At 35.0% G+C, this 12,365-nt stretch overlaps 1 protein-coding gene across 2 annotated transcripts; it reads left to right on the forward strand.

Moving 5' to 3' along the window:
• The first annotated feature begins 607 nt into the window (after positions 1-607).
• On the forward strand, positions 608-12,016 carry LOC133314848 (calmodulin-interacting protein 111). Of its 2 annotated transcripts, none has more exons than XM_061516374.1 (11): positions 608-898; positions 994-1,170; positions 1,943-2,829; positions 5,389-5,593; positions 7,092-7,299; positions 8,389-8,846; positions 9,742-10,168; positions 10,422-10,502; positions 10,633-10,823; positions 10,945-11,132; positions 11,316-12,016. In XM_061516374.1, the coding sequence occupies exons 1-11, from the start codon at positions 608-610 to the stop codon at positions 11,395-11,397; spliced, it is 3,195 nt and encodes a 1,064-aa protein (XP_061372358.1). In that variant the 3' UTR covers positions 11,398-12,016. The 2 variants fall into 2 exon arrangements, with proteins under 2 accessions (XP_061372358.1, XP_061372359.1); XM_061516375.1 differs by having other exon boundaries at positions 11,353-12,016.
• The last annotated feature ends 349 nt before the right edge of the window (positions 12,017-12,365 follow it).

The raw sequence follows: 12,365 nt of genomic DNA on the forward strand, positions 1-12,365 counted from the left end.
AAAATTTGAACAAGTACTTTTTAGGTCCTCAATAAAAATCATAGAGCCTATTTTAATTTTTTTTTTTTAAAAATCGACTTGTGAATATTTCTGAAATCCAAAATAAATCTATTTAGTCAAAAAAATATGATTATTTAAATTTAAGAGAAACCGTCAGTTAATTTTTCTTTTCCTAATTAATAATTAATAATATCGGATGAGAAACTAAAATGTTCTTTACTCTTAAAATTTTATACGCAATAATTCAATTAAAATGTTTCAATTAAAATGTTTCTCATCCAATATCCAAATAAACAATGACTGAATTCTCACATTGAACAATAAACTCCAGTGTGTGCTTTATTAGCCCCTTTTACCTTTTTAGTAATTTATATTTCATTTCCTAGTAATTTTCTATCCGATATATTAATAATTAATAATATTATAAAACTAAAAAACATTTGAAAAAATGAGCAATATAGGAAATACATTTCCAAATAAACTAATGTTAAAAGGGTTTTGCATATTAGGGTTTTTGCATTAGCAAAAAAGGTTTAAGGAACAAAATTTTCACACTTGAATTTGGCTTTGACAAGCGAACAAGAACGCTCATCATCCATCATCAACGATGCCTTCGAGTTCAAAGCAAAAGAAGCAATCGAAGAAGGTATCATTGTCGAATCCCGAAACCACTGCATCCAACAATAATACACCTTCTTCTGAAACCCGCCAACCCGAACAACAACTTGCTTCTCTCTGCGAAGAAGCTTCCAGAAAGTTCCCATCTTTCATTGGAAAATCAGCGTTCGTCGGCGAAATCAGCGATGTTGAGATTACCCCTTTTCCAAAGGGCTGTAAAATTTGGCTTTCCGAGCCTTCCATGGTTGCCTCTTCTATTGCTCCGGGTTACATTGTCTCGGTAATAATCACCATCATCATCACCATGGTAATCGTTGATGGTTGGTGTTATATGCTATGCTTCTTTAACACCTCTTCGTTTTAATTGTTTTGAAGGTGTCTATTCCTTCTTCAAGGAACAAAAAAAGTGCACAATTGCATAGCTTTCCTCTCAAATCATTAGCTAGTGAATGTGCCAAGTGCTACGGATTGGAAATCGGTAAGACATCATCTGATGATGATGATAGTGCAGGAAACTACTTTGCGCTTGCAACGGTTTTTCCTTCTAGTAAGGTTTGTGTCTGGCTACTGTTTTTGTTGCAACCATTTAAGTTTTGTTATTTTATTTATGGGAATATTGTTTCTCATGTTGCATGAGACAATTGTCTGGTGGAACATGAGAAACAATATTCTATTCCCTTTATTTATACAATGGAAACACAAATTAGAAGAAACACAAATCTTGAACAACACAAATAGCATGTTAAAGCTGCTGTTATTGTTCTCCCTTGAAATATGATATATAGTGGCTTTCCCTGACTAAAAGATAATGGCTTGCCCCATATTGGGTGGGGGTTATTATAGGCTAATATCCAGTTCAATTCACTTACTCAGTTTTCTTTCTTTCTTTTGGGAGGGTTTCCCTTACGTATAGCGATCCTGGGTTAATGTTTTCCTTTCCTTTTCTTGTTTGTTTTGTCATTTTTTATTTCTTATAAGCTGTGTTTGAAGGATTATTATCCTTCCTTTTTGTTCTTTTCCTCTTCTTATAAACTGTTCTTTTATCTTATTTTTCCAATTTAATGAACAGTGAAGCTAATGTGTATGTGTTATTTTTTATGATTATGTGTTTATCTTATTAATTATCTATTCATCTTTCTCTCTAATGTACTTTTTTACGTACTATTATCATTATTATATTATTTTTTTCCTTTTTCCTCCACCGTTTATTGCTTTTTCATTTGGGTTCGTTGCTGATCCAAATTGGTTTTGAGATAAAAGTGTTGTTGATGTATAACAATATATCTATCTTTATGAAAATCCTATATTTTATGACATTTACTAGGTTTTGAAGAATGGAGTACGTCTGTCTTCAAATCTTTCTTATACCATGGGATGTCCTCCTTCAGGCACAAGTGTGTTTGTTCACCCAGTACAGAAACAGTCCTTATCTTGTCTCGAAAATGGTTGCAATGAACTGCATTCTGCGGAAAATCATTGTCTGTTGATATCTAATTGCAAGGAATTGTATCTTCGGTTGGCTCCTTGTCCAAATGGACTACCGTTGAAAATTAATAACTTACCCTCATTGGCCTTGTCTAAGGAGAAATCCCATGTCCAATCCGAGAATGATATTTTTGCATCTCCTAGAACACCTTCTTATGGATCAAAGTTTTCTAATGCTAGTGGCTTGTCTTCTCCAGTATTTGAAGATTCATCATCAAGTGTACCCAATCAGAATAGTCAATCAGTGGCTTCATGTGATGTTAGTGAGGCATTAGGGGATGAAAGTGCCAAAAAACTACTACAGACATCTGCAACTTCATGGTTATATTCTCGTCGTTTACTGCTAGGGAATCTTGTCATTGTGCCAATCCCAATGCTTTCAGAGTTGTGCATTTTCCAAGTGGCAGGAGTTAAAAAGGTGCCAGTTACCAGATCTGATCATTATCCATCGAACGGAAGCAGTAATTTATATCCTGAGGATTCTGATATAGCAGAGAATGTAAATCAGGCTTTCATTGTCAATTATGAAACGAAGGTATTTTTATCACTGCCATCAAATGCAGCATCTGATGAGCCAGTTCAAAGGGATTTATCTTGTGTGAAACTTAAACACAAGGTTGCTAATGCAAGCATACGCGATAATATTTCTAAATTGGGTGGTCTATCTAAAGAATATACACTTTTAAAGGGTATAATTTCTTCCTCAGTAAAATATGATTTATCAAGGTATGTCTTGTCTGTTGCATATTTTGACCTGTTGAGTATGGCATTTAATGTTGAAGATTTTATTTATTTATTTCTCTGCCATAGATTGTGTGTTGTTCTGTGCATCATATTATGATCTTTCTATTTTGTTTGGTGGATTTAAGTAGTGTTGACTGTTGATTGTTTACTAAAGTTCCAGCAGCAAACCGATATTTGAGATGAAGGCTTGATATTTTCTTTATTTGAATTACATGTTGTAAATGTCTCGTTAAGATATATTCCTCAAAATTTCCTAAGGAAAAGGTTTAGACTTAGAGTTTGATCTTAATTCTTCTTCAGTGGTTGTAGGTCCTTACCTTTTTGTTGCTGCACCACATGATCTGTGTTGCGTGCAGCTCAAAGGCCCAACAGTAACTATAAAGTACTGATACTTCAACATGGGAGAATTATCATGTTATACCTGTATCCAATTCCAAAAAGCATACGATACTTCTCTGAAGTGTTATTTTTCCTTAAGTCTTAATACTTCAGCTGATACACCACATCAAATTTGCGCATGTTCATGTGTTCATGTCCCCTTTTCTTCTTTGTTTCCGTGTCTTGTTGTTTGAAGTTCCGATGTTAGGTGTTAAATATAAAAAAATGGGTTGCTTGCTCTCAAATTTTTCATTGTTCTTTGGGAATTTTTAATTTAATGGACAGAGAGTGCTATCATTGGACTCTATACAGGCCAGAACTGTGTTGTCCTTGGTCTTAAACATAGTTTATATCGAGGTAGTCAAAGGTGAAAGGCGCTTGGGCATTTTACACCTTGAGGCAAGAGGTGCAAAACAGTGCATGGCCTTACTGAAGAAATGTTTTAACATTACCAATAGAAGAACCAATGAAATATTTTACTATTTTGCCTTAATTTTCTATATGATCTGACTACTCAAGTATTACATTCATATTAAAATTCATAGATTAAAATGTGAAATTACCAAAACATATGCTGCTTGCTGCTAGAGTCCCAAAGAACGACTAGTTATTTTTTAACATTATGACTATTTTACCCATTTAGCATCACAGTTATAAAGCTGGATTGCTGGGCCTTTTGGGGTTTATATGAGGTACTAAAGGCATGCCTCAACTTAATCAGACAGAAACATCTAAGGCACCAAAGGCATGCGCATCACTGTAGGGGCTGCACATCAACTATCACGAGGCGTGCTGAACCCCTTCTAGCATCTCATTTCAGTGCCTTAGGCGTGTCTTTGACTGCACTTGTTTATCTACAATTCATTTCATATTCCAGCGGAGGAAGGCATTTAGCCCTTTTGCTTCAGAAGCAATTAGGGAGTATCCTCTGCTCCTGTACTTCTGTACTTCTCTTTTCTGATGACTTTCTTTTTTTATCAACAAAAAAAGGTTTGTTGGAAATGTAAAGAACCAATTCAACCCAAAAGTTTAAGTTGATGGATGAGGTTATATTAATAGTTTTATATATCTCTAACATGCCCCCTTACAAGAGAGTCCATTGGGCTTGAAAGGTGGATGATGCATCAGGCCCAACTTACCTGTGCTAAGAAATTCCACAAAGAAAATGGGGGGGGGGGGGGAGGGGGGGACGAGGATTGAACCCGGGACACCGAGGATGTAAAGAACCAATTCAACCAAAAAGCTTAAGCTGGGGGTGAGGCTATATTAATGGTTTTGTATATCTCTAACAGGGAACTTCATAGGTCCTTGAATATGTGGATGTGCATTTAAATATTTTACACTTTGAGATTAAAATTTTGAGAAGTTTGAGTGTTCTAAGATTAAATATGAAGGAATGTGATTAAATATAAATATAAAGGAATGCGTTCAGTATTCCCTTCTCCACTCTAGTCATTCTTGTTATTTTCTACTATCATTTAGTTAATCTTACTCTTGCACTCTCACTGTGCATGAAGAGCTTTCTTTTGTTATTATCATTATTTTTATTGCTAATGGATAACCATATTGGGTTTTTACTTATAAGAGAAAAGGCATTCCCTTCATAAAAGTCGGTGACCTTATTAAAATATGAAGTTCAGCTAGTGTATCTCTTGTTCCTATTAGAATTAATTTGCATATATAATCATGTTCTTTTTCTTTCTTTTTTTCATTTCCTTTTGAACATTATATAAGAAGGCGAGTCTGGAGCAAGGGTAAAATTGCTCCTTTTTAATTGTAAGGTCACTTGTTCGAATCGTGGAAACAACCTCTTTGAAAAAATGCAAAGGTAAAACTGCGTATAAGGATTTCCTCACCTCTACCCTTGCAATTTAGGGTTTCACAGGGAGTTCTTTTTGGAACATTAAATCATTCAGAAATTCTTTGTTCTATTGTCGGAATAAGTTCAACTGTATGTTTGGTCTTGATATAATCAGTTTATTTTAGGCATGGATGTTGGCACATTTTTGTTGCAAGCATTTATATCAGTTTATACCAGTCAAGGATTGAATTTATAGTTAAAAGTACTTACCTCTATTCTGATAGTTATGTGTCCTCACATACTTTTATGCATGTGCTCTTGCAATTTTGCATGCTTATGCTTCTTGTTGTTCCAAAATGTAGTTTTGGTTTACGACCTACAAGAGGAATCCTTCTTCATGGTCCACCTGGTACAGGAAAGACTTCCCTGGCTCAATTATGTGCTCATGATGCTGGGGTCAATTTTTTCCCGATAGATGGACCTGAAATTGTAACCCAATATTATGGGGAAAGTGAGCAAGCATTGCATGAAGTTTTTGATTCAGCCATTCAAGCTGCACCTTCTGTGGTTAGATTTTTTGTTAAAAGAATGCTTTTTCAGTAATTTCACATTTTGTGTTTGAACTAAATAATCTATGCTCTTGTATTGATGTATTTGTTTATCGTGAGTTGCATAACACGCAAGAAGAATAGTTTTTCATTGAAGTTTTAGGGCTCGTTTGGTGGACAGGATAGGATAAAGGTAGGATATGATATGGGGCTGATAAGCCTTTATCATGTCCTGTGTTTGATGAGCACCTGATTAGCAATCTGATAAGATTATGTAGAAGGAGAAAGGAGAAAGAAAAAACAAAATATGATGCAATAAATACAAATATATTGGGTAGCGTGGGGATATATTGGGTATCAATATTGGTATCATATCCTGTTGAATTCTAACCCAGCTCCCCTCATAGGATAGAAATCATGTATTGGATAGGATAAAATGAGACAATAGGATAAGCTAATCATATCCTATTGACCCACCAAACAGGAGATAAAAGTAGGATATGATAAGTTATCTTATCCTATCTTCTTTATCAGGTGCTCCAAATAGGCCCTTAGTATTAATCTTAGCATATGCATGTAGGAACTGATAATTTGTAATTTGTAATTTAACTTCTGTCTCTTTTATATCCCTTTTTACATTTGTGATACAACAAATGTATTTTTGAAGAGACTCTAAAAAAGCATCCTGTCATAATGTCCTTCATATAATACATGTGGTACTGATTTGTGAGTCAGGGAAACACCTAACATTATGAATTTTCACAAGATATTTGAGAATTTTGCTGCTGGCAAGTTGGTTTACAAATCAAAAGAAGTCATAAATAAAGGAGTTTTATAATCCAAGGATGGCTGATGTTGTAAATTGTGGAAATAGGTGAGATTCGAAGGCAATGGTATAAATATAAAATGAAAATTTAAGCATTATTTTGTCTGTCAGCGACCTGGTTTTTTAATTTCAAATTTTGATTGGATTTTAGTGGAAAAAATTATGGATGATTCATATTTTGTTTAATTTTCTTCTCTGATTTAAAAGTCCTTGAACTTGCTTAAGTCATCATAAAATTTATTATGAATCAGTTCCTTATTTTTCCCCTACAACTTCTAGAAGTTATGGTGGAATCCTCCAATAATGTCATTGCAAAATGTAAAAAGCAATCTCATATTGCAAATTTGTTTTGTATCTATAATTTTTCTGCCATGAACAGTCTTCTAGACAAAACATAGAGGGGAGACTTACACTTTGTAAGCAGATGGTCAAATGAATGGCAATTTGTTTTTCAATATTGCTGAAACTTTCCAGAATTAGTGTGACCTATAGGAGGCCTGCTTCTTGTTCAATGTTCGTAAAATCTAGACATATTTCTTCAAACTTTAAATACTCTAGTCTTATATGGTAATTTTTTTTTGAAGGTTTTGCATTTTGTTTGCTGAAAATAGTCCCACTTATTTTAAACCTGATATTTTTATGTTCAAAGTTCTCCTTAATGGCTGAACGATAGGATTACTGTTATGTACAGGTATTCATTGATGAATTAGATGCAATTGCCCCTGCAAGGAAAGAAGGAGGTGAAGAGCTATCTCAAAGATTGGTTGGGAGCTTATTGAATCTGATGGATGGAATTAGTAGAACTGAAGGGTTTCTTGTAATTGCTGCCACTAACAGGCCTGACCATCTTGAGCCAGCTCTCAGACGACCTGGAAGGTTTGACAAGGAAATTGAAATTGGTAAAAAGATACTATCTAGTATCTACCTCTGAATAGTATGTTATTGTCTTAAAATATATACTTATTTGCTAGCAAGAACATAATGGGGGCAGTCAATCAAGCACTATCTTGCATGATATGTGACAGAGTACAATTTCTCCGCAATCAATCTAGGATGCATGTCAACTAGCTATCTTGAGTTTTAAAGGAATAACTTCGAAATGAAATATTTTATTACAAAACAAAAAAAAGAAGTTATTAATAAAATATGCTGGTGCTTCTTATCTAAACTTCTATTATTTGACTAATAGTAATATGGTATTTAGTCGATACTATTCTGATATAAGACTGCCCCTTTGCATGGGGGAGATTGCCAAACTTGCTATTGATTAGTAACTTGGTAATAAAATTGTGCTTCTTTATGTAGGGCTTTGGGCGTATATACTTATATGTGCTTCCTCACAATTTTTTCTATCCCTCTGTGAACATGGTATTGGAGCTTTCTCAAAATACAATATTAAATAAAAGCCCACTATGCTTAACAATATCCAAGTCTTTCATAACTACTTTTTATTTTTATTAGTGCTGTATAAAAGAGCATGTATGATACATTATCATTATCTTTCTCGGAGTAAAAACCATTTTTACAACGTGTCGAGTTAATTTAGCAATATCTGCTGGGGTGGTTATATTGTTATCTTTTTATTAGACTGGGAAAATTGAGATTTTATATTAAGTGACGGAATAGAAATCTGCAAGGTAGCATATTGTTGTCTTTTTATTTAGTAAAAAAGATATAATGCAGTACATGTTTTTTTTTTTCTTTTTGGGTACAAGTAGCATGTGATTTATTGTACATTTCTTGTCTTCTGTGAATTGTGAAAGGGAAAATTAGAACTTCAATTCGATCCTTAAAGCTGAAACAAAATTTATCACACAAGCATGTAGTTGTTGATTTGCATGTGCATGAGTGACTCATGCCTGTAAAACAGTGTAAGTCTGAAACATGCATTTTATGGCAAGAGATCTATTGATCTGTTTTTAATACTTCAATGGTTTCACAGAAGAACACATTTACCATATAGCTTAACTTTAAAACTCCATGTGCAGGTGTGCCATCACCCAAACAACGATTGGATATTTTGCTCACTCTTCTCTCTGAAGTGGATCACTCTCTCTCAGACTTACAAATTGAAAACCTTGCCACAGTCACTCATGGTTTTGTGGGTGCAGATCTTGCTGCCCTTTGCAATGAGGCAGCCTTGATTTGTCTACGACATTATGCTAACTATAAAAAAGCTTATGATGCTTGTTCTGATAACATAACAGAGCAACCTGCTCTGATGAATGGTGCAACAAACTCGAGAGATCATTCAGGTGTTGCAACTTCATCTTTTTCTGATATCTCAACGGTTTCCAGTCTTGTATTACCTTCCTGCATGATGGAAACAACTTCTGAAAATATGGAAATAATTCCTGATAGTGGTGAAGAAGAGCATATTTTGAAAGTAAGTTTTGAAGATTTTCAGAAGGCTAAGATGAAAATAAGACCCAGTGCCATGAGAGAGGTATGGTTAGTGCCATGAGTAGTACTTTGGGAGTTGGTTTTTAATAAAATATATATTGCCTGTCAGACAAGATTTGCCTTATTGATTTGGGCTTATTTTGGTGTTCCCAAATTTTATTTAATTCTCTTCATTTTTCATATAATGAAATACGCAAGTTTCTTAAATGCATAACCTGGTGAAATTACTTGTTGTCTCTAATCAATGCCTCCATTCAACTATGAATTGTTATTGGTTGTAATTAGAATAGTCTACAATTTCAAAGTATAGGTTCACTATGGAATTTTGTCAAAAATAAAATGAAATCTCTTTGTATTTTCAGTGGTCTGCACTTTGATACAAACTGTTGAGGTTAAGGAACTTATGATCACAATGCATTCTACTGTAACTAGATGGGTAATTTTAAACCTATAAAATAATGATTACTTTATGCGGTGGGTTAATTTTGTTATCAATAATCATTTTCCTTCTGATGAGTATTACTTTAAGTGAAGGCACATGACAGCAGATGAATAATTTAATATTTCATATTACATTTCTAACCCCCCCCCCCCCCCCCGTCGTCTGACACACACACGAGTTTATTGGGCGTGAAGGTGGACAATACACGAACCCACCTATCTAGATGAATGGGAGAGGCAGGGATTGAACTTTGAACCACTTGATCACAAAGACTTGATACCATGTCAAGGACTAGTTTAAACCAAAAGCTTAAGCTTTTAAGTGAAGACTGATTCATGGTTTAATATTTCGTATTATATATCTAACACAGTTCAAGTAAGATTATAGCTTATAACTTGTTTAGATTTATACAGACCAGGATTTTTTACAGCAATCTTTTATGAAAAAGGAAAGTGAAGCATAATACTGTAGTTGTCAAATTTTTGTGTCTACTTAGGTAATCCTTGAGGTTCCAAAGGTTAATTGGGAAGATGTTGGCGGCCAAAAGGAGGTCAAAGCTCAATTGATGGAAGCAGTGGAATGGCCGCAGAAGTACCGTGATGCATTTGACCGTATTGGGGCTTGCCCTCCAACAGGAATACTGATGTTTGGGCCTCCAGGTTGTAGCAAAACCCTCATGGCACGTGCAGTTGCTTCTGAAGCAGGGCTGAACTTTCTAGCAGTCAAGGGTCCTGAACTCTTCAGTAAATGGGTTGGTGAATCTGAGAAGGCTGTCAGATCGTTGTTTGCAAAAGCAAGGGCCAATGCTCCATCAATCATATTTTTTGATGAAATAGATAGTCTTGCTGTAACTCGTGGGAAGGAAGGTGATGGTGTTTCAGTGTCAGATAGGGTCATGAGTCAACTTCTTGTTGAATTGGATGGTTAGTTATGAATCTCGAACAGTGAAATGTGAATAAAGCTTATATATATATATATATATATATATATATATATATATATAATGCTTAAGATGTAATAAAAAGGATAAACTGCTGTGGGGCTCATTCAACTTTTGTATGGCACTATGGTGTGATACCTATTGGCCAGAAAATGACATTGTGTGAAATCAGTTGTTGTTTAAACCTTGGACATGGATCATATTTTTTCGTTTAACCAAAAATTTATTTGTGCTAGGTCTGCATCAAAGAGTTGATGTCACTGTCATAGCTGCTACAAATAGGCCAGACAAAATTGACCCTGCCCTATTAAGACCAGGTATTCTCTCTGTTCTGTTATTGTGTGTCTCTTACTCAATTGCACACCTAGCTACACGAAGGAGGATTAGTTGTATCATTGTATGAACAGCTTAAGTAAGCTTCAAATAACTGATGGAAGACTTTTACAGGACGCTTTGACCGTCTGCTATATGTTGGACCTCCAAATGAGATGGACAGAGAAGAGATATTTCGCATTCATTTACGGAAAATTCCATGTGGTTCTGATGTTAGCATTGAAGAGCTCGCTCGACTCACAGATGGTTGTACTGGGGCTGACATATCACAAATATGTCGCGAGGCAGCTATCGCAGCGATTGAGGTTTGTCACAGCTTGATTTCTGATGGGTGTTCTGTCACAGAATATATTAGAAAAACTATTCCCCATTCAATCTCGAAGGATAGAATGTATTAATTTGTAAAATTTGTTGTGATGTTATCAGGAGAGCCTTGATGCTTCAGTTATAACAACAAAGCATTTAAAGATGGCAATCGAACAGGTCCAGCCATCAGAAGTGCAGTCTTACCAAAAGCTGTCAGCAACGTTTCAAAGGGCTGTTCACTGCTGTGATATAAAAGATGAAATCAATCCTATGCAGTGCAACAGTGGTTCTACTTTGTTCAACATTTGGTAAACATTTCTTATTCCAGCTTGCCATGTTTAGATTATATCTTACTATGTTTCTTTTGGGGTCTGCAAGGTGGAATTTAAAATTGGAAATTTGTTTATTGCTTTCAGCTGTAATATCAACTGTGATTATATTTACACCTTTCGTCGTGACTATCTTGTTTTTGAATTACTCTGATCAAACAGGAAGTTCATAAAATCTTGCACATTGTTCCTCTATCAGATTCCAGCTGCCATTTTACATTCAAGGACTGCTCGAAGTGTATGACCACAGTCCACGGAGAACTATTCTGTTTCTCATATTCCAGTGACTGGGTTCAAAAGTGTGTGAAGCTTCATCATGGGGATCATGTACACTGCAAACTGACTAGGTTGAGCCTTTATTTAAAGCATGAGTGCAGTATCATGTTCGTCATATTCCTGTGGCTGGATTTATTTGCTATGAAGCATAATCATGGGGATGAATGTCTGCACCACCAGAGGAGTCATGTATGCCCAAAATGTGCTGAAAACCCCATGACTGAATCATGGTCAACCTTTTATGCTGGAGGATGAAAACATTTTGAGTATAAGTACTGATTGTTGATCTCACTTGGAAGTTGTGATTGCTTCAATGATTGTTACTTTTTGAAGGTGAGAGGGTAGTACTGTTGTCTGAGGAACTCGGCCATCTATCTATATTTGTGAGCCTTTTTCAACATACTCAGTTCTGTAGGTCTCTGCTACACAGTATGTATTCAAAATCAGAAACTAACTGAGCTGTTTAATAAACTTACATCGTTTGAGGAAAATGTACAGTGTATTAACTGAGAGCAATACATGTACAGATTACACTTGTTTTGGCCATTCAAGATGTATGTTCAGTCCTGGTGAACCCTCCCCACTTGTAATGTCACATAGATTACTCTTATTGACTTGAAGATCTATGAGAAATATAAGAAATGTACTAAATACTCAATTTTATTAAATCAGAATTGGTAATTGACTCATTAGGGTACCAACTCAATGGGTCACTACTGGTTGGATCATATAAATTGAAAATATGTAAAAATATATAATAAATATATAAATAGAAGTAATATGACAACCAAAGTAATTTGACTTAATGATTAGCATGTCACTTCCCGTTGGTGCCAAATTTGAATCATGGAAGTGCAATTATGATAGAATGTTTTGGCTTTTTGACCCTTTTGTCCCTCATTAATTAATTAATAACCAATTTGCCCCTCCCCCAGA

This window comes from Gastrolobium bilobum, unplaced genomic scaffold (assembly GCF_033153095.1).
Source record: "Gastrolobium bilobum isolate Gb01-03AN ecotype WA unplaced genomic scaffold, APGP_CSIRO_Gbil_v1 utg7295, whole genome shotgun sequence".
NCBI classification, from domain to species: domain Eukaryota; kingdom Viridiplantae; phylum Streptophyta; class Magnoliopsida; order Fabales; family Fabaceae; genus Gastrolobium; species Gastrolobium bilobum.

Bases quoted from the DNA above. Each gene is read 5' to 3' on its own strand.
- LOC133314848 (XM_061516374.1), top strand. From the start codon at position 608: ATGCCTTCGAGTTCAAAGCAAAAGAAGCAATCGAAGAAGGTATCATTG. The intron at 2,830-5,388 runs GTATGTCTTGTC...TCCAAAATGTAG, and splicing joins GTAAAATATGATTTATCAAG to TTTTGGTTTACGACCTACAA. The intron at 10,169-10,421 runs GTTAGTTATGAA...TATTTGTGCTAG, and splicing joins ACTTCTTGTTGAATTGGATG to GTCTGCATCAAAGAGTTGAT.